The sequence below is a fragment of the Sinohyriopsis cumingii genome, chromosome 1, assembly GCF_028554795.1.
Source record: "Sinohyriopsis cumingii isolate HCF-2022 chromosome 1, ASM2855479v2, whole genome shotgun sequence".
NCBI classification, from domain to species: Eukaryota; Metazoa; Mollusca; class Bivalvia; order Unionida; family Unionidae; genus Sinohyriopsis; species Sinohyriopsis cumingii.
In genome coordinates, this window is record NC_142961.1 from 22,541,870 (window position 1) to 22,565,722 (window position 23,853).

Consider the following 23,853-nt stretch of genomic DNA (forward strand, 5'->3'; position numbering starts at 1 on the left):
TCTAGCGAAACCTCATATAAATATGACTTTACATTCAAGAGAAATAGAAATAACAAGATCAAGATGGCCGTTGTGGAGGTCATGTTGGACATCTGATCTGCACCATTTTCATTCAGGACCAAGTAGACATCGTGAGAAGTCTTTGAGTGAAAACTTTGTGTTGATATGATCATCCATTCAAAAGTAGCTATACTATAACAAGATTTTCAAGATGGCCACCACAGTGGCCGTATTGGCCATCAGACTGACCTCATTTTCATTGAAGACCAACTAGACATTGTAAGAACTCTCTGAAAATCCCATGTTGATATCGCCGTCTATTAAGGAGCAGTAGTGATAACAAGATTTTCAAGATGGTCACTGTGGTGGCCATATCAGTACTATTTTCATTTAGGGCTAACTATGCCACGCAATGAATTTACATGTAAAGTTTCGTGGAAATCCTCCAGGTAGTTAAGGAGTAGTTATAATTAACTTTTTCTAACAGATGAATGAACAGTCTTCTGGCATAGGACCAGAAGAGCTAATAACAATGGAAAAAATATCTCCACAAACTTTTGTGGGCTCTAACAGCCATGCATTAAAACAAATGAAAAGGAGAGAGAGAAAACTGATAATTACAAGTGATGACAAAAATCAAACATTATTTATTCAAATTTATGATCAATTACTTGAAAATATAAACGCTTCCAGAACTAGAAAACAAACCACAAGTATTGTCATTCACCAAATCGTAATTTAGTTTTTGGATTTGTCACTGAATCATATATCTTCTGTGCTTTTTGCTTGTACATCTCTGCCATCTCACAGTTCTGCATCACACCATCTCCTTTTTTATACATTACAGACAAATTTGCACATCCTTGGAAGTTTTCAAGTTCACAAGCTTTTTTTATATACTCAAATGCCTTTGTCTTGTCTTGTGGAAATTGTTTCTTCCCTGTCAAGTAAGACTCTCCTAGTCGAGCACAACTATCACCATACTTGTTCTCACAAGCTCTCGCTAAGAAATCGGCACCTTTAATTGGATCTGATTTGTTAGAAACTATACTTTCTATATGTAACAATCCTCCAACATGACAGGCTCCAGTAAAACCCAATTCACAACCAATAGAATGGTACTTCAATCCCTCCTCAAGATTTTTCTCCCGACCTGAAATTTATTTGTAAAAATTTAACATATTTCAACAAAAAATACAATTTTTATTTTAAAATGCATGCTCAAGAATCTGTTTCTTTTTATTTACAGGATTTCAGACTAAGAGAAAAATATTTATATGTGTGCTCCTAAGTTTTAACAGAATAAAGTATTAGTTTCATTTTCCCTACCCAAAAAAGATTAAATCAGTTCATAATTTTTTTTAAATAACCAGTTCTTACTGTTATGACTGTTGGTCTTAAACTTACTGTCTTAAACTTTCTTGATACATGATATAACTAATGAGGTCAAAATTGGCAGTAGTCTGCTAACCTGAGGCTTGTGTATGTCCTGACAGACAAATAGTTTTAATAATTTCAATAGTCTAATGGCTAGTTGTTGTTTTTTTTTAAATGTGCCCTTCCTGGGTACCATGTATGTTTAAATACAACAGCCCTCAGTGTGTTTTCAGTTAATAACTAATTTGTTAAAATGAACAGAGTGGAATAATATACTATTGTTAGGTGAAATTCTGTAATAAAATTTTCTGAAGAAAAAAAAATGATTTAAAAAAAAATAGTTTGAGAGGAATCCAGTTAATCTTGGAAAGATAATAATAACCCTAAAGCAGCTGCTAATCCAGAACCATAAATAAAAACATTTTCTGGTACATTAACTAATTAGCATATAAATGTTTTACCAAACTAGTTATATCTCACTTTAATGTTTTTATATTGAATTTTTATAATACATAGCTGCCAGATAATTTTCTGGAAAAAATGTCTGGCAAGAGCCATTCAGTTTAAAGGATCTCTGGTCACAACCCTGTTTCAGACAACAGCATTAAATTTGGTCAGATCCTATAACATCTTTGACCCATTTTCAAAAGAGTTTCTTTGCGTTTTAATTGGTATAGCTCACTGACATTACATTTCACATTAATACATCTGTGCACATTGTGCCATTGTTTTGTATATTCATGTAAAAATCACTGCCATAGGATGAACACAACACTCCATTTAAAAATGCTGAAGCAGCGTATCTCTATCTGAAGCAATGGAGGCCCTAAACTGTGGAAAGGTTGAGGCCCTAAACTGTGGAAAGGTTATAATATTCACAATGCTTGCAAATATTTCAATATGTGGACAGTAATATTGGGCAAGTTTTTATCAGAGCTCTACAGTTTTAAACACAATGTCTACTGACATTGTTTATGTGAATACATCAGTTTATGTTGTTGGATGTTACAATGGGTTAGTATTATTATTAGCAGCAGTAGCCTGGTCCCCTGCTATTTTTGTGGTACTTTATTTTAACATTATTACTATACCAGAGGTACAAGTTTTTTAAAATTTTAAATCTATATTTATTTACATCTGAAACAAACAATAAGAGATTTAGTTTTTGAGCTACAATGTTAATACAATGAAACTATTGTCAACATTTCTGTAATTGCAGTGAAAGGAAATTCAAAATAATGGGGAAAATGTGCAGATAGGTCATTCAATTTTATTTAGTGAACACTAAATTAAGTTCCAGAATCAACTACAAAAAATTTAAATTGTAAATGGATCAAATCATTGTCAAATAACTTTTATAACGATAAAAATGTAATGTTTCTCAATTTTTATATTTTTTTCTTTGCATTATCTTTAACTCGAAACTGAATTGTTCCATTTATTAATTTTTTAAACTTTTACCACATAAATCTTGTGTGACAATGTGCTCGGTCATCTTCAGATCTATCTCCACTGTCCAAAGTTATTGCTCCCCACTTTTGCTAAGTCCAGATTTACTTTTTGGACGTTGTCGTCAAATGTAGAAAATTTCAAATATGTACATTTTTATTATTGAGTCACAGTAGCTCAGTTCGGATGAGCATCACACTTGTAATCCATGGGTTGTATACCCAGTACAAACTAGGTTGGCTGCCTAGGTGTGTTATTGGGTAAGGCACTTACAACACATTTTGCAACAGTATTATTAACATTTGAAAACAAACATGGAAATGTACAATATGCTCATCTTTAATGCTTGTTACACAGTTTCATATTTCCTGTTTACCCAAGTCTTCGAAAAGAAAAGAAAATAGAGGAATGTCTGAAAAAATAAAGGAAAATATGTGGTGGTCTTAAATACATGGGAAAATAGAGTACACCTGATGTTCTGTATTCTTATTAACAAAGGCCAATGAGTACACCTGATGTTCTGTATTCTTATTAACAAAGGCCAATATCTGACCCTGGATAGGCATCATTTGAAGAAATCAGAAATAACTCATATGAGTTTCCTTTCAAACATGTTCAAATTCTGTTTAGCAGTTTTTGAAAAGTCATTTATAGCTTTTTTATTTTTTAGTAATGACAGGCATTTTGTATGGCAACTCAGCATCATTTGAAGATATCTGAAAGAGTCCGATGCTCTCATGCTTTCTTTCAAATTTGGTCAAATTCTGCTGAGCAGTTTTTCAGAAGTTATTTATAGGTTTTTCTAGTTTTAGTATTGGTGGACATATTTGATTGATAACTGTTAACATCTTAAGCAAATTTGAAAAAGCATCATGGTAGGATGCTTTCAGTCAAATTTGAAAAAGCTTCATGGTAGGATGCTTTCAGTCAAATTTGAAAAAGCTTCATGGTTGGATGCTTTCAGTCAAATTTGGTCGAATTCTGCTGAGCAGTGTTTGAGAATAAGTTATAAAAACAGCAGTTGTAAATGGATGACACTTGTGAATGGATGATGCATGATGATCGAAGTACTGTGCCACATACTAACTTGGAATCACAGGCATGTGATCTAAAAATAGATGCTGTTATAATATTACTTTGTTTTTAAAGAACGAAAGAAAAAATAGCATTTGATTGTGAACAAAATAAAATGTTTTCCTCATGTTCTTTTATACAGCTGGAGTTTCCTTTATGGCCAGGCATTCCTGACATACTGTGATTGTAAAATACATAGTCAATAATATAACAGTATTCACTGTTGGAATTTGTTGTATAATTAATGTGTAAAGAATACTGTTGATTAAACATATTTCTAGAGTGATCAAACCTTGCTTCACTTTTACAAATCTGAGCAAATATTTATGTATGAAAGACTAATGACCAGTCCAACATTCTGCTGATTTTATTAGGCTGTCCCCTATGCAAAACAGCAGAAAAATATTGCAGTGGTATAAACAGACCTATGTACAGAGTAGGGGTGAACCGATACACCAGTGCCTCGTATCGATGCGATTCACGATACACAGCCTGCGATATTACACATATTGATTTACATATTAACTTGATGGTCTTTCCATCTTATGAAGGTAGGTGTGTCCTCTTATGTATGTTGATATTCTGGTTTTATTTCCATTATGCAGATTACAGACAGATGTATAGTTATCATATAGTTATATGTAATTCTCATCGATGAGAAGATAATTAATATACTTTCAAATAGACTACTAGTTGGTTGTCAGTGAGCTTTTATTCAGTGTTTTAGGCCATTAAATGATGGCTTCATTTAACTCGCTTTAGCCACCAGGCCCTTTGTTGTACACAGCACGAATGCTCTGAAAACACCTTATTACCGATTTCACATCTTGCTTAAACTTGGAAGACATTACGATGTTATCTTCAAAACAGATTAAATAATAATATTTCATCATGCAAAGAACATGTCATCTAGAACAAATCTGGGCATGGGAATGAGGATGAATATCAACAAAATCTATCTCGCATTTCCTGCTGATGCAAAAGACTACTGTGGCTGCAGGTACTTGTAGTAAAGAAGTAAAACTACTGACAACACTCAGCCCTATTCTATAATTATTTTTTTACGCTAACACAAGGGGATAAAATTGAACTCTTTGAAATCTGCCCCACTGCTGATTCTGTGCTCATTTTATTTCTTCCATTGGCACCTTCACTGACTGGTTAAATATCTCTGCATAAAAAGAGAAATTCCAAATTTGTTTGCCATGTATAATTTAAGCAGAGCAGATGCCAGGATTTTATCTTAAGGGAGACCTTCACCTTTATCAAAGAAAAAAATGGGATGTGGAAACAAAGGAGCAAGAGAAAGAAATGGCCATTGTTTAATAATAATCTAACACTTCAATATCTGTCTCTCTTTCTTCTTTCTCCATGTTCTTAGAGCTCTACTGAAATCAACATCTCTAAAAGATGTCACCTCTAGTTTTATAAGCATTAATATGTTAATTATTTCTGAGCATGCTCTGTTCCTTATCTGTATATGAATATTGTTCTGTACTTCATTCTGAAGGGGTATATACATAGCTAGCTTTGTTAGACTGAATGTCAGGAAAACTCACCTTTATGACTGTTCTGTACAATTTTCCATGACTCATAGATATTATCTTTTGGATACATCTGCTCCAAAATAGGATTTTTCACTAACATAAACTTACTTCGCTGAATCAGAAATGACTGACTACTATGCCAGATTTATCTGTTCCATAATGCTGTACATGGTTTTTAGTCCATTAATTCCATAGTCTGCTTGTGCAGACATAGCTATTGAAATAAATATATTTACTTTGTAAATTTCATTTTTTTAAACCAATATTTATTCAGTTTATTTTAATCCTGATATGGATATATGGTTGTGTAAAATATGATCTGCAGTGCTAAACTGATTGATTTAAAACATATGAAAGTTGCATCATACTTTTTATTTTTCTGTATTTAATTTGACTCAGTATTCTGCCAATTCTACATTTAATTTCAAAATACAGCTGACAGGTAGATGGATCCTCAATTTCTAATTTTGTACAATATGTACATCTGACTCGTATTTATAACCATTTCTGGGCTCAAAATACTCACTGGTATCTTCATTAACACTTTTCCCTGCTCTAATAATCTATATACTTCATAACTTTCAAAATTATTGTCATCATCACTATCAAATACCAGCATTTCCAGAATGAAATCATAATGACCATTCATTTTGGGTTTTCTAGGTAGCCCATATTTTAAACACACATTTATAAAACTTGCATCATGAAAGGTTCAAACTACACCATAATGCTTATTCCTGGGCATGTTGTGCCAATCAAATTTAGTTTAACAACCATTCATATGATGTTTAATGAACCCAGATGTATAAACAGTTGCCTATCCAAAAAACATATCACGATATCACAACAAGAACAGTTAAACAAACACTGTATACTTTGCCAAGCAAATTTTCATATGTGGGACTTTCAACAAATTAGCAGGGAGTTCTTGCACATCACTGTTCCGCAAGTGCACAAACTAGTACAAATTCTGCACGATTCACACAAATGCACACCCTGACAGCATTTCTTTTTAAGTACTTTACATATCAATTAATGACCTTTGCATGAAGTCTCTCTGTTGCTTCACCAATGCTTCCTGTTTGTCATGCAGGGAATAAGCCCCATTAATTTCTGATTGGTGGTTATTGTTTAACCTGCCATGGAACCAAACAATAACCCCCAATGAGAATTCTATTTAACGCATTTCACTGTGTGACACATATTTAGTGTAGCCTTCAAATTATGAGTAAAGTACTTCATTATACATGTGGAACATGTTTAGAATATAAAGTATATGCTGAAAATGCTGCTCGGTTCATATAATTAACATGGAATGAGGGGTGACAGATTATGAATCATGCCATTTTGTGTTAATTTATAGATGACGAGTGAGTATTCTCAATGATTTCATTTTGACTAATAAAAAAGGACAGCTCTGGTGGCCTAGTGGTTAATGCACCTGCCTCGGATGTGGGAAGTCACGAGTTCGGTCCCTGGCCGAGTCATACCAAAGACTTACAAAATTAGTACTAACAGCTGCCTCGCTTGGCGCTCAACATTATGAGGTTAGTGTTAGGACTGGTTGGCCTGGTGTCAGGATAATGTGACTGGGTGGGACATTATGCTACATGTCTGCGGCATGATGCCTCTGTGCTAGATATCACTATAAACTGTCACACTGCAGACATCGTAGCAATATGACTGAAAAATTGTTAAAGCTACGTTAAAAATCCAAATCACACACACACTAATAAAAATGATTGCCTGTGACTGCAAATGCTGTTTCAGATGAATTACAATTTTACATAATAACAACCAAACTAATAATAATTATTCATGACTGCTGAAGACTAAAATAACAATATGTGTATCGTTACAACAAAAGTTTCGATGCAACAATATATTGATGAATTGTTTCAACCCTAGTACAAAGTAAAGGTAAAAATAGATTACCAGTATACTGATGCTTTGATAACTTCGCTGTCAATACACCATTAATTCTAAAGGGAGAGAACTGATACAAAACTATACTTACCTTATGAAAGTTACTCTGAACATATTTAATCTTCAACAGTCAGGAATAATTGTTTGTCATTTACCTATGCATTATTTAACATTATCAATATGTTGTTGTTGTTGCTGTTATAGGGTTTAACACCATTTTTCAGCACAAGATAGGCTATACATGGTGGCCAGTATTAATGGTGGAAGAAGAACCCGGGAAAACCCCGGAAAGAACCACTGACCCATGAGAAGCTACTGGCAAGCTTTCTCACATATCCACATTGGCCAAGCCCGAGACTCGAACCCACACAGACAGAGGTGAGATGGCAGTGATCCGTGACGGAGAGTGCTTTAGACCACTCGGGACCCGCTATCAATATGTATCACATTGCCAATTGTATATCCTGATACATACTGACACATGCCATAGGTGTTATCATTTCATCCCTTGTGCAAAGTCTGATAACGATCACAAATGTCAACAAAACCGTAGCCAATTTAATCTAAAAGTAGATAATGACACTATAGATGGACAGGATAACATCTTCATCACAAAGAGAACAACTCACCCCTTCCAGCTAGATTATACTGGGCATATTTGTAGCAGCTATGTCCATACTTGTGTTCATCACAGTTCATTTTGTACACCATTCCTGCTTTGGTGAAGTCCTTCTTTACCAACTCTATTAAGTCTCCCAACCTATGGCAACCTGAAGAAAAAGTAATGTTTATAAAAACACAAAGAAACAAAGTGAGTCAAACAAATCATCCTTTAATGTAGAACAGCTCTGCCAAACCTTTTAATCACATTTTCATTTTTTGGAGAAAGATTTTATTGCAAAGAAATGTTAATAAAATAACTTGTTTCATTTGCTATTGTCACGTAGACCAGATCAGCTGTAACAATAAAGTAATCACAAAATCACCTGTGTCCATCTGTCCATACTTTTGTTTTAAAACCTTAACTTTAAATTGATTGATAACAAATGATGTCTACTTGATTTGTTTATGATGTTTGACAGCATGCTTGTAATGATTCTGGCATTAGGGTTTATATATCATTTTCCACACATAAAATGTGAAATACAAATCTTTATATAAATATGTATGTAAGGGATTTAATGACACATCAACACAATCATGGATATATACTTTAGTGGTGACTAAAATATAAGTTCTGAAAATCACTTGGTTTGAGCATTCCCCTGTTTGACATAACCATGTTTCTAATTCACATACAGTGGTTGAATTCACAATGGTAACCTATAACATCTGAGGTATTTTGGTAAAAAAATCCATGCTAGTCAATGACATCCTTAGACCTTAAGTGTCATGGCATTAGTAAAGATACACTTTTTTCATGTTAAAAAAGGTTTCACTGAGCTACTTGAACACTTATATTAAGGAAAGTGAAGTGTCAAGGCTCCAGCAAGTTGCACTTTGAAATTTCAAAGGAAAACCCTACAGTTTATGTGTGTGTGTGTGTGAGAGATTCGGACTTTTTACGCAGCTTTAACAACTTTTCAGTCATATCACTATGATGTCTGCAGTGCAGCAGTTTATAGTGATGTCTAGCACTGGGGTATCATGCTGCAGACATGTAGCATGATGTCCCATCCAGTCACATTATCCTGACACCAGGCAGACTAGTCCTAATACCAGCCAATTAATGCTGAATGCCTAGTGAGGCAGCTGTTAGTAGCATTTTTATAAGTCACTGGTATGAATCGACCAGGGTTTGAACATGCGACCTCCCATATCTGAGGCGGACACTCCAACCACTAGGTCACTGAAGCAGTTACATGAGTTGTTCTATAAATATAAAATTGTATATAATTCCTATAAAAAAAATCACTCATATTTGATTTTGCTTTTTAACATAATTAAAACACATTCAAATCATAATACATCACAAGTATTATTATAAAATCATTTATTTTGGTTTTTGTGTATTTTGGTGTTTCTATTCACCATGACCAATATCTCGTCTGGGATTGCAATTGGCAATGTTGCAAATTATGATTTTTTTTCCCTGATTGGCGACAAAATATACATACTGGCTATTTTTTTTGTGACATCAATTTTTGCTACTGAAAACGGTATATAGTCTTGGGTTTGGAGTGAAGAAATTCAAAGGCACCAGGACAGGAAGCTGCAGCTTGAATATAGAATGCACTGGAATCTACTGCTACATAAACAAATCCTTTGTTCATATTGACAAACCACCCTAACACAGCATTATTATATCATAATCCACTGATGCTGATGTCTGGCCTTTGTACTGTATGCCATAATATAACCAAAATATTACTACTACCTGACTAGCTACCATCGACCACCTCTGATGGAGGGAACAGGAATGACTGCAATCGACCAGACAATGGAAATATTTTTTTGTTGAAAAAGGTACCAGAAAAAATAGTTTTATTAAAACTTCAAAGAAAATGGATTACCTTTGAATCATGGTCATTCATTATATATACTAAGCAAATGAAAAACAAACCTGTCCCAGCAAATGTTCAACAATTTTATGCTGCCGCAGCAATAACTAAGGAGCATTTGTTTGGTCCTTCAAAGAGAGCTTTTAGCGGCACCTTCAATAAAATATGCACCTTCATCAATGCAAGCCAAAGACCTTTGATCAAAAGAAGTCTGTAACAAACTTAAATAAAAGCATTTTTTTTCATTTTTAAATTGATTGGAACATATTTATTGTGCTATGATCACTACCAATGGGGGCGTAAATCTCAAATCAAAGTTCCAATATTCTGAAACAATAGATATCTGGCCATCAAGTTAAATGAAGGTGGAACATTTCACAAGCATGTTTGTTAAACTTCTTAATTTGTTCACGTCTTCATTTCCCTTTGAACAGCCTCATACCCTTGGTAGCCTTGGCATCATGGTAGTTGTTACTGACCAACCAAAATCTAGGCCAATTTAAGTACATGTACATGTAGCATATAAATAACTATACAGCCATGTGCTACTAGGATAACAAATATCAGAGTCAATTGTTTCGGGAAACATGTTTATTGACAATGGGGTATATATCAAATGACTATAATTTTTATATATATACATAATTTGGGAAACGTTACGATAGGGTATATATCAAATGAGAACTACAATTTTTTTATATATACATGTTTGGGACACATGACCATGGGGCATATATCAAACGAGGGTATAACTTTTTTTAAATATACATGTTTGTTGTGTTTTCTAGCATGATTTGACTGATCATGGCAACATTTTTTGAAAATTGGCAACAAAATATTAAGGTTGGTAATGTTTTTGGCAACACCTTTTTTAAAGCCAGAGCCAACCCTGCCTCACATATTGATGCAATAGCATGCAGTTGAAAAAGTAAAGTAAAACTTTTCTGTATGTGTTTTTGAAATGGTAACAAGGAAATAGGTCAAAAAAAGCCTAATGGGTTACTTTAAGTCCTATTTTTGTACATCCTTAATGAGAGATAGTAGCCATGTTAACAGTTTCTCCATTTGTATCTGCCACAATGCAAACTAAGCTGTTTATCTAGCTGAGTTTTATAAGTATTTCTTAATAGTAAATTCAAATAGATAAACATATATTTTAAGTACCAGATACTTTACAGTTATTATTTACATATCGGAGAATTATGGAAACCCCGTATGTCTAAAACAAAGTCAGACAAAATACCAAACATTGGAACGAGGCAACCAATCATTACCTCTGAGGCTACCAAAGGATAAGTACATCAAAATAGTACTTTAAAAATCAAATTTTGTATACATTTAATGAATCTGAATAAGAGCAAATTTTAACATATTCATACTCCCTTGGCATGTAACAGAACTTAAACAGAACTTGAAAGAACATAATTTTAGGTAAATTCAAACACTTGTCTGAATGTATAACATGTTTTAATTTGATTCAAATACAGCAGGGTTTTTCTGTGAACCATGGTGCACAATAACTCCCATCTAAACCTCCTTAAGTTATCACCAAATTATGTTCATTGAAAACTCTATCCTACTACTAGCACTTATTACACCAGATAAACAAGATATAATTTATTTAAATGTCAATTAAGACCAAAAAATTATCAAATAATCAATTCATTCATAATATAATCTTTTCAGAACAATATTCTTTGGCAAATTACAAAGGAATTTTATTAGAAAAATGAAGTACCAGTACTGACAGTAGTATGTGCATCTACTAACTTATTTCACTGCTAAAAAACATCTGATCACCCAATGCCAGGGGCCTCTCTAACTTCAGAGCAGGCCCATCCTGTATTCTAAAAGAGGTGCCCATTGGGCTTGCCAAAAAAATAAATCAAATTTGTCAGAAAAAACTTTGATCGCTTTGATGAAATGTGGAAATGTATTTTCAAGATGTTGACATACCTGCCATAACACAGTGCAATCTAATTAAAATCAGATCGCCACTGTTCTACATGAAGTGGAGATCTGATTTTAATCAAATTGTAACATGGCATGTCATGCTAAAAACACAATTTTGTACTCCCAAAGCACCTAACATAGTCGTCTTTCCTGAAAACAATTTGAAGTAATCTTCACAATCAGAAATAATCCCCACCACTATCAGTATATGCCAGTTACATGCAGCATATATATAAACAGTAAACAGTCATGATTGGAGCTGACATAAAACTATCCTTTGGGCAGTTCAAACAGCAGTAATTAAAAAGCAAAAAGGTCAGGTATAAACCACCATTTCATACATTACTTAACTGGATGACAATAGCTAGCAAGATGTGTTTGAAGACTGCTGTGTATTGTGCTAATTTGCATAGGTACGCTCAGGACATGGAACAACCTAATCAGTACATCAAACAAATGCTAGATTTGTGTAGGAGAACAAAAGTTATTAGTATCATTGCTTTGAATGAAAATGTTTAAACCATAGATATCAAAAGTTTTTGAGAAGTTTGTGAACAGCAGAAACATTTCTTTGAAGTCGGATTTTACTAAATAAATAAACTCTTCCACAAATTTATATCTAACTGATTATACTTTCTTCACTGTCATTATCCTCATGGAATAAAAATCTGACTAGCAAAAGGACGCATTTTCATGTTCTGTTCCGCTGGTTGGAATGCGGTGGAAGCCAGGAATGCTGAAATCGGATTAGGTTGAATGTTTCATTAACAAAACAAATAAATATATACTAATGCTGAAGAAAGTATATAGAGAGCTTTTGATATTTATCATCCTTTTAACCAATTTCAGTATTCCCGGCTTCCATAGCATTGCAACCACCTGAAATGTAGGTAAACAAACCTGAAAACATGTCTGTTTGCTGGTGTGAGATTTTGAGTTTACTCCAAGAAAAGACATCAGAGCAAGTAAAGTCTGCCTAAATCAACATGACTTTAATTTGGAGAAAAGCTTTAATATGTGAGATATTCTTGTATATCTAGGTGATTATTCAGATGTCAGTCAACATTGGAACAGAGTTATTTGGGCAGCAAGACATAACACCAAAACAAAAGTATGTGATACATATTACATTGTGTGACTACTAGGCAACCAGTTGATACATTTAGGTATTTAAATAAGAAAATTATTTATCTTTTATGTTCATAAATAGTTATTATTTTAAATGAGTTTTTAACTTCATTTACAGGTTCAATGTTTTCCTTTGAAATTTTCATGCAAACAAATTTTAAGTTTTACGCAATGAACCGGTGACTCTACATTTTTGCAGACACCTTTTTTCCGAGATCAAGCTTTACAAATTCCTTTTTTTTAAAAAACTGAAACATTTATACATTTTAGAAAAGGATTTCAGATTTTTACTTCTCAAGACATAAGCTTTCAAAAAAGGTACGATTTATATGTTTTTAACATTTTGAAACTAGCGAGAGAATAATGTAAATCAGTTCCTTACTCAAGTACAAATAACTTGAATCCCGTGTTAGTGGTTTTGAAAATCATTTTATCCTACCACTACCGTTTCTCACAAAAATGAATGGAATGGGAGTAGTCTCCCTTGTAATTTTGCTCAACCAGCTCACCGTCTGGCATCTTGTCTTGGTTACACTGATAATTAAACTCCACATAGAGATTTTCAAGATATTTTTTGACTTGTTCCTCATCTTTCAAGTCGTATGGTATGCTAGGTGTTGTGTTAATAGACATTATGTCAAAATTATGCAATATTCCTTCTATTTGACTTTACGCGTTTAACCGCCACCGGAAATGCAAGGCGCCCGGTAGATGGCGGTTCGCGCCAGAATAATCAGCAATGGAGGTGAAACTATGTCCAGATAGAAATGTCAGAATTGTATACGCCAAAGAACTGAGTCAAATGGTATTTTGCAAAGCCGACATCTTTTCAGGATATAATAACAGAGACCTATCTTATTGACTGCATGGCTTAGGGCATGATTCATAGGACCAAAATATATGTCCAACTGAAGTTATGTTGGTAACCTATATCTGTTGACATTTTCTTATAGATGACTCGTGGATACAAGGGATGTTGAAGTTACGCGTTTTGAAATATATATTTTGTTCGGCGGTTTTTTTGAGCGGATAGATCAATATTAGTTGGTATCACTGTTATGTATGTTTCTGTATAAGTTAAATGGATAAAATTCGTTGGAAGAAATGGGATAATTTGAGTGAATCTTTTTTTCAAATCATAGTGTAAGGGAGATAACTTTAATATCACTTCCTTGTATAATTTATCTTCGGCTGATTAAATTGTCTTTAGCTGAGGTAGAGTCCATAATAGAATTTTGGGGAAGACTCTCCCTTCCTCTTAAAAAGCATCGTTTTGTGAGTAAAGGAGGGATTTAGTGTAGAAATAAAGGTAGGGTCAGAAATGTTGTGCTTGATTTTCACATTCAGCTGATCTTTGGGGATATTTGAGAAATTAGAACCCTGCATTTTGTGCATCCTACAATAGTCTCTGTTGTGGACATACTGCCAGTTTTGTCTTATTGTGCAGGCCGCAACTATAGTGTTAGAATTATTTACCATGTGGTTATAATAAACTCAATCATGGCTCTGACATCGGCTGGTCAAAGTAAGTTTGATCATGTTAGAAGATCATTGTGGTGACTACATAAATGCATGGATATGGGTATCAACAAGAAGCTAAGTGAAAGTTGATGAATTATAATTAATGGTTGTGCAGCATTTTGTGACTTATAAAATGGCAAGGCCCTGAATTTGCACAAGGCTGTGTACAGTGACTGTTTGAGCATCAACAATGATTGCTTTTATATAAGTAATTTGGAATACCATGAGATTCATGCTGTTTAGTATATTCAGTTCCAGTGTGATATGCAGAATTTCATATTCGTTTTTGGAAAACAATCCATGCAAACAAACTAAGAACAAATGCCATAAAAAGTGAAGCAAATAGTAGTACTTAATTGTAAAATTAAATATACAATACTAAAATGTAGACTGGAATCCTTGATGTTGTATCAGTGAACTTGAACAGTTTTGGTGGTAGAAAGCCTGAGTTCCATACCTTTTTAGAACTTGAAATAAAACAGTTGTCTACAGATATTCAAGAAACTTAGTGTGAAAACTATGTGAGTTTTTCCAGAGGGATAAAATAGTAATGCATATGGGAATGGTGGAACTTTACTGGACAATGTATAAGAATATTTAGGCCATGATTGTAGGTGATGTAACGTTTTATTATATGGTTTCTTTAACACATTAACCCCTAGCGACGACTTTATGGGGCAGGAGGTAGTAGCCTACTGCCAAGCTCTGTAACGTCATGGTCATGCATGATACACTAAAGTGGGTGGTATTATAGAAAGGTAGACAGATGTAGCTCTACAATGATACCAAATAATCTGGAATATGTAGTTGCACTACAAAATACAGATAGTAAAACCTCATTTTTTGGACCCAACTTTTTTTTTACCCAAAATTCGCCTGTGGTCGGAATCCGATTTTGTGTCTGGATTTTAGACTTTTTGGTCTCAGATCTAAGGCAAACTGGTATGAATTGCAAACAGACAGATGAGCCTTTGCAAAAAGTAAGATAAGATGGGCATTTGGAATAAAGAGTGGTCTCCATACAAAAATAATGGGTCCGTTTAACAAAAAAAAAAAAAGAAAAAAGATGTCCAACTTTTACCATTCTGCTCATGCGCGAGTCAAATAACCAGCAAAAAACATTGTTTCTAACACAACTAGGCAGTATGTTATTGAAAGATGACCGGGGATTTGGTGTTTTCGAGTCTATTCAGAAATAGCTTTCAAAATGTGTTTCCTACTTGATTTTCAGGCTAAAATGACGAAAAGCTCCAGGGGTTAATGTGTTAAAGAAGAAAAAAAATCTTGAAAACATACATTCTGATAAGATGGGACAAAAATACTTGCATGCATGTTATTAAGGATTTTTAATTGTAACATTGATTGGACAAATAACAAATGTAAATTAGGGAGCACACTTAATAATTTGGATGTTCAGTCATTTAACTAATGATGTGAATGACAGACTTAGAACAGATACTCTGGTCCCCCTCATGAACAGTCCCCATGACCATTGAGCACCTCTTTACAACCAGAATTTCTTTAGCCAGACAAGTTGAGTTCAACAGTACCCCTTTAGGATATGCACCCAGCTAATGTGGCCAACACATTAGTGTACAAAATGTCAAATTAGATCTGACAAGTAGATAACAGTCTGGTCACAGATCGATATCTGTTAGATATTTGTTGATTTCTAAATTCAGTGGACATTTTTACCTAACTTCAGTCCATACAAAGTACTGCAAGTTTTCCATTTATCTTTAATTATCTGTTAGGATTTGTCAGTTTGATAATTACTTGCAGTTATTACTGCTGACAATTATCAACATGAGAAAAGCTTATGGTTGAGAAGCAAAATATTTTATAGCTCAGGTCAGGGTGACATCATGTTTGGGTAAGCAAAAATGTCATTTTAGCTGTCATGACTTCTCTCTTGCAGATAAGATATGTATTTGAAATGGTACCAGACAATCACATGACAAAGTCACTTTCCTTTCTAAACACAGAGCACATCATGTAAAAGTTAGAAAGTTTATAGCTGTCAGTGAAGGAGTAAGTTATTACAAGAGCTGATATTCTTAGTTTTGAATGAAAAGTGAAAATAATTTGACTAAATAAATAGGAGAGTCCTTTGATCACTGCAGGGAAATTTGATACCAGAAAATATTAATTTATATATTCTGTAGCAGTAAAATAATGGAATTGATGGAGAATGTTAGTTTCAGCCAAATTTGTGTCCTTTTTTTCCAACAAGGGTTTCAAATGGTTTGGTACAATGAGTAGATTTATCATTCATTTTAAATGATATTAATACCAGTTATGCATTTTTTATTTATATGTAATTATTACTCACATCTGTGTGATCCATTTCTATAAAGACAACCCTCTTATGAGGCCGCTTTCCTGCTGCACAAGGGGCAGCCTTTTATATTGAGAATCACTGTAACAAATATTCCAACTCGAGAAAGAAAATGTAAGACCTCTTTCTGCTTTCACTACCAGATTGATTCTTACACATTCACCGGCTTAGTAACCTGATGTTATAGCTTGTACTTGAACTGATACCACTTACAGAAAACAAAATCCATTTAAATTCACTTTGTTTAGCAATGAAGATTTTGATGCTTATTAATCTGAATGCAATGGTTGTGTTATACAAAAACATTTCACTGGTCATCAGGGATGTTTCTGGCTCGTAAAAAGTTGTCGCCCAAAAATCGCCAACCTCAATATTTTGTAGCCAGTTTTCAAAAAATGTCACCAGGGCAAGTAGTGAATATTTTTCCAAGTCTATTAATGTAATAGGCAGTGAAATTTGAAAAAGATGGGATAGTTATTACTTTATTGACAACAAGGATTACATCCATAATATTGCAAAAGAAATCATTATATGACTGTTTTGCACTACTTCCATGGTCTTTGCGTCCCGCAACACAGTTAGTGCCTGTTGTCACCTCAAATAAGTGCATTATCAGATGTAAAATATCTACTTTCCTGACATCTACAGTCTTGGTCTCTCTCTCTCTCTCTCTCTCTCTCTCTCATTTTTTAATAGAAATATCAGGTATTAAGCAAATCTATATTATGTGTATTATTTTCCAAACAACAGTTTTATAACAAACTTTAGTCAAAGACATTTTGATACTAAAACCCCAGGATCATGCTTTGCAATGTAAGATAAGTGATGTATAATGCGAACGTCTATTTATTCCATTCAGGAATTAAATGCCTCCCCCTCCTGTTTTTTTATGGCTAGCGTCACAAAGTACATCTCCCTCAACCAGAAGTGCAGAAATTTATTTTTGCCACGCTTTACATGCTTTGCTAATATTGAATTGATTCCTAAATCCCAAGAATGATCACTGAATGCTTTAGATTTTTTTCTCGACAAGCAAACTAGATCTCCATTCCCACCAATGAAACTTATATAGTCAACACCTGGCATTAATGTACCATATATATAAGCGTTAATTACCATCATAAAATTAACCTGCTCTAGTGGTTAGAGCATCCACCTCAGATGCGGGAGGTCATGTGTTCTATCCCCGGCCGAGTCATACCAACGATTTATAAAAGTGGCCTCGCTTGGCATTCAGAATTAATAGGTTAGTGTTAGGACTGGTCGGCCTGGTGTCAGGATAATGTGACAGGGTGGGACATCATGCTACATGTCTTTGGCATGATGCCCCTGTGCTAGACATCACTATAAACTACCACATTGCAGACATTGTAGCGATATGACTGAGAAACAATGCTATGTTAAAAAGTCAAATCATATCACAACACATCATTAAATTAAAAGAAGGAATGAAGAAACATATCACAGAGCATATGTGCCCCCCCCCCCCAAGAAACCTCATTCAGAATAAATGTTATTTAGTAAGCAGTGTTTTATGCATATGTGAGTTAACAGTAAGGAAATAAGGTGGAATATGTATGGTAGCGTGAGACCTCATTTGAACTGTTAACATAAATTCACACACATTTTAGGTATTGTTAGTTACAACAAAAAAGGGCATTGTTTATTTATCGATTAATTGCTAGTGCTTTCACTCACTGTAGAACAGGCAGTTTTTTTTTTAAGTATGTCGAAGAGGCTTGAGTCTAATCTTTTGCTATTGTGCAGTTTTGGGCACAGCTGACCAGAATATGAAATGGGGGCATATTAGGGTGGAGTATTACGCACTCCACAGAGAGAAACGGCGAGAATTTCACTTGTATTGGACACGAAAAATTGGTGAATATTTTAGTGAAAATGATGCCTAAATATGCCACAAAAACTTCCTAATGGTAGGTTCCAGTCAGCGCATTTTCAGATTCAGTTTCCCAACTTGGTTTTTGATATAAAAAAAAACATTTTTGCATGACACACTAGAATAACTGTATGGTATTAACTAAATTTATTCAATGACTATTTGAATCCTTTGGAAATCTTTCTGTAAATTTTGAAACTTCAACACAAAAGGGGCATTTTTCATTGGAATCTATTCAGATTTCATGTAACTATTGGAATTGAAAGGACTTTTAGTAAACAGGAATTCATTCACCATGCTGTAAGTTAATTTCTTTCTTTTACTCCTGTATTTTAAGAAATGAATTATTTTCAATTATGCAAAACTTGTCTCTTTTGCTATTTCTTGTTGCATAAAGTCCCTGGAGTCATAACACGGGATTAATGGCAAAAGTAAAAGATCAGTGAGCAAAATTACCTAGCCTTGATACGTATATCACAGAACATCTGCTTTAACTTTGTATCATATCTCAGCAACAGACATCCAAGTTTCCAGCTGTCAAGAAATGATGTGGTGTTGCACTTGAAGCATTACTACCATCACTACATGATGTTGGATTGTCATGTATAACATCAGGTTCAGGGACTGTGTTGTCTGATGAATTTGGACTAATGCTTTTAATTTTGTTAACCTACTCTTAGGATGAGACGATGAACATGCAGCGGTAAACTTTTGTTTACCCTTGATAAACTTGCACTGTTGACAGCATATAATTCTGATTGTGATTTTGTTCCATTTGCTTTGAATTTATACACATCAATCGGTACTTCACAAATAATCAGTTTTCTTTCAGCAAAACTATTTTATTGGTACATTAAAAAACAAAACAACGAATAGCTGTCATTCAATTGTAGCCGTTTCCATTCACATCTTAAGAGGTTGGTCGATTGTAGGTATAGTCCGGTAGCATGACTGAGTGTATCACGGCATACAGTACTCAGGCCAGATGTCAACATAAGCAGATTATGATGTAACAATGCACTGTAAAGATGGGTTTGTCAATATGAACAAAGGATTTGTTTATGCAACAGATATATTCCAGTGCATTGTGTAACCAAGTTTGTGGCTTCCTTTCGTGGTCCCTTTGAATATCTCCACTCCAAATCCATGACTGTATGTACAAATTAAACAACCAAAAAGGTTGTCCCCAAAAAATCACCAGATGGTATATTTTGTCAGCAATAAGGTAAAAAAATAGCAATTTGCAACATTGTTGAAGCCCATGACAATCCCTGGGTCATTTAAATAGGGATATGGAAGAAAACTGGAAAGTAATAAAATGTGTTCTGTCTCTTCATCTGAAATAATATTCCATTCAAACTTTAGTATATCCATTGTCATTATGCCCTGGCCTATACATAAAATTTGAAAATTAGGAACAAAATTAGGCCAAAGCAAAATGGAAACACTGAAGAGAAGATATTCAAGAAGAGAAGTTCACATAACAGTTATGTTAACAACATGATTGGTAACCAAACTTTAGATTTGAAACCATTTTGGAAGTGTCATCCACCAGAAAAAAAATTATCTTGTTATTCTTCCACTGAGCACTATTTTAGCAGAAACAAATGCTGATAAAATGATATGCTGAACACCCAGTTCAGCAATGTTTTTACACATACCAATGGCATTACTTCATCGTGCTTATTTCCAAAAGTAAAAAAAAATGAATAATTTAGTAACATGTTTTGGAGTTCAAAAATTGCACGTCTTTCAGATTGATGTACTGATGGAATACATTGGAACCCCGCTATAATGCGATAATTTGGGTTAAAAAAAATTGGATCGGGTTAATAGCAGGGTAGTATTAATGTGGGGTTTTACATTATTTTACTTTCTTCAGAAAACAACTCATTGGCACATGTCCCTGTATTCATGTCTAATGTATATGATGAATAGGGTTTCAACACCATTTACTATCATGCTGTCATGGCATGTAGTTCATCATTAATGCATGTAATTCCATTGCAACATTGCACACAGATTTACAATATTTAATAAATTTGTCCCAGATCATTGTGTCTGAATTCAACGTTTAATATATAGCTTGAACAGAGTATTAACACCGTTTACTTGCCGTCTGATATCGTTCCATTGGGGCTTGCAATTAATCCATAATACATGTAATAGCATTAAAAAAAATTGTTTACATATTTAAATTATTAAATAATTTTGTCGGGGCCCCGAGTGGCTGAGTGGTCTAAAGTGCTCACCATTCTGGATCACTGCCATCTCACCTCTGTCTGCGTGGGTTAGAGTCCAAGGCTTGGCTAGCGTGGGTACGTGGGAAAGCCTGCCAGTAGCTTCTCGTGGGTTGGTGGTTCTTCCCTGGGTTTTCCAGGGTTCTTCCTCCACCAGTTATACTGGCTGCCATGTATAGCCTATCTTGTGCTGAAAAATGGTGTTAAACCCTAGAACAACAACAAAAATCATTTTGTCACAGATCATTATGTGTCAGTATTCAGTGGGAAAAATTAACAGCAAAATTAGGTTAAGAAACACGAAGCACGTGTACGGTTCATTACGTTCCAGGGTCTATGAATGGTATCTGCACATATTTCATACTGCAAAAATTTTCTTTGCTTGGTTGTGTATGCAGTTAAAGAAGAAACACATGTTGGCTATTGTTTGAGCAACGATTGAATACAGAAATAATTGAAGACAATCACAAAGACGAATGACTGGCTTTACTCATGGATCAGTAATAAGTAACATTTCCGATAATGTTTATTTTGGCATAACACTTCAAGAACCTGGAGAAATTATTAAATTTCAGAAGCTAAGCCACGATCATATTATATTAAAATTCATACGTGAACTCTTCCCCAAAATGATAATATACTTTTTACACACTATTTCTCGTAGGGTTGATTTCAAAAGTGTTCAAGTTTATCACCTTGTGTAAGTTAAAGGAAAATTGTAGAATAGGACTGGGTGTAGTCAATAGTTTTCCTTCTTTACTAACAAATATAAGTATCTGAATGCAGCAGACTTTTGCTTCTGCAGGAAATAAAATGTAATAGATTTTTTTGGGTATTCAACCTTATTTCCATGCCCGGATTTGTTTTAGGTGAGATATTCTTTGTACAAGGAAATTGCATTATTTCTTCTGTTTTGAAGATAACATTGTAATGTCTTCCAAGTGTAACTGAGACACGAAATTGGTAATAATATGTTTTCAAATCATTCATGTTGTGCAAAACAAAGGGAGTTAAATGGAACCACCATTAAAGTGCCTAAAACTTTGGACAAAACTCACTGCATCCAACAGGCAGTCTGTTTGAAAGTATTGTTAATATCTCCTCATCAATGAGAATGGCATATAAATATTTTATATATATATTTCTGTATTCTGCTTACTGGAAATATGACCAAGAATGTCAACATACATAAAAGGGCACCACCTAGCATCCAAAGAGGGAAAGACCATCAGGTTCATCTGTGTTTCAGTATATATCATATTGCAAGCTGCGTATTGTGAATCATATCGATACACGGCTCAGGTGTATTGTTTCACCCCTATCTTTAAGATAACTTTCCCATTATATACCTTCAAACATTTCACAGCGGTGAAATTGTATTCTGTTGTTGTTGGTAAGTGATAAAGTGAACAAATATATATTTTCCCTAGAATTTTAATAAACTTTTAACCTGAATTGTTAAAGAATAAATTATTTAATTACAGAATTGCATGCAAAGTTGTCTGCTGAATAAACCTACTTTTTGTGGTTCAGAGAACATTGTGTGTTGATAAATGTATCTGATTTGTCTAAGGTAGCATCTGGCATACCACAGGGCATACTACTTGGTCAAGTGCTTTTCTTCTTCTTGTTGTAGGGTTTAATGCCATTTTTCAGCACACGATAAGCTATACATGGCGGCCAGTATTAATGGTGGAGGAAGAACCCTGGAAAACCCCGGAAAGAACCACCGACCCACAAGAAGATACTGGCAAGCTTTCTCACATACGCACATTAGCCAAATCCGAGACTCAAACCCACTCAGACAGGTGAGATGGCAGGGATCTGTAACGGTGAGCACTTTAGACCACTCTGCCACTCAGGGGCCCCCTTTTCTTCTTGTATATTAATATTATTATATTTGCAATTAATTAGTAAATTCATATTTATGACTGCATGATGCAGATCAGTTAAAACCATGTTAAATACTAAAATCCTGCAAAATGTCATTAAAAAAACAAGAACAGTGAGCACAAAAATTGGGTATGCAAATTCAATGTGCTTGCAAGATGCTTGATATGGAAATTGTAATCAATATTAAGATGGCACAATTGCTATTTAAATGGAACTGTTACATTTAAGATATTTGAACCCAGTCAAATAATACTTTGGACCTATTATGAATTTAACATGGTACATGTATGTGACTAAGCTCAACAGTAGCTTTCTGTGGGTTGGTGGTTCTTCCAGTGGTTTTCTAAGATTCTTCCTCCACCAAAGGTACAGGCTGCTAAGTAGAGTTATCATGTTGAAAAGTGGTGTTAAAACCATAACAACCAACCATCAGCCAATTAAAAATTAACTTATTATACAGACACACTTTGAAAGTAGTACTGTAGGTTTTGTCAGGCATATTTTAAAATATGCTTGTGCTGTTTGGGATCCTCTGTTCTCAAATATTACAGGAATGATTTCAGTAAATCCAAAAGTTAACATTGGGATTTGTTACACGTTATGAATTATGACCACAATATTGAATGTATTGTTTTTGAACCCATTAAAGCATAGTGGATTGGAAAACTAATTATTTTTTTAATAAAGATTTTAAAAAACCCACTGCAAAAATGTGCTACCACCCTGACCCCCCCCCCCCCAAAAAAAAATGGTAGAAATCAATATGAATACTTATCAGGAAGGTGACTTTCATGAAATGTTTTGCCATAAACTGTTGATCACAAATGTTGAATCATTCAAATACCAGGTTGATACCTTTTCAGAATTAGTACCATCCAAAATATTTTTGAATTTATTTTCCACATGTATTTATTCTGCATTGTAGGGTAATGTCATTGTAATGAAGCACCAAGCTAATGAGACCAAGATCAACATTTTTTTGCAAACTTTCTTATTCTGGTGTACACTTTTT

The 23,853-nt window shown here is 34.2% G+C and overlaps 2 protein-coding genes across 2 annotated transcripts in view; one reads left to right on the forward strand and one right to left on the reverse strand.

The window, feature by feature from the left end:
* Positions 1–627: 627 nt before the first annotated feature.
* Positions 628–13,656, reverse strand: LOC149806546 (cytochrome c oxidase assembly factor 7-like). The gene is made up of 3 exons (XM_089954291.1): positions 13,465–13,656; positions 8,003–8,143; positions 628–1,153 (listed from the first exon to the last, which is right to left on the reverse strand). The coding sequence occupies exons 1-3, from the start codon at positions 13,586–13,588 to the stop codon at positions 720–722; spliced, it is 699 nt and encodes a 232-aa protein (XP_089810417.1). The 5' UTR covers positions 13,589–13,656; the 3' UTR covers positions 628–719.
* Positions 13,657–13,688: 32 nt separating this feature from the next.
* Positions 13,689–23,853, forward strand: part of LOC149806547 (uncharacterized) — a 38,603-nt gene continuing 28,438 nt past the window's right edge. The window contains exon 1 of the mRNA XM_089954301.1: positions 13,689–13,760. Within this exon, the coding sequence (XP_089810427.1) occupies positions 13,695–13,760 (66 nt within the window). The 5' untranslated portion in view covers positions 13,689–13,694. The remainder of the gene's footprint in view (positions 13,761–23,853) is intronic.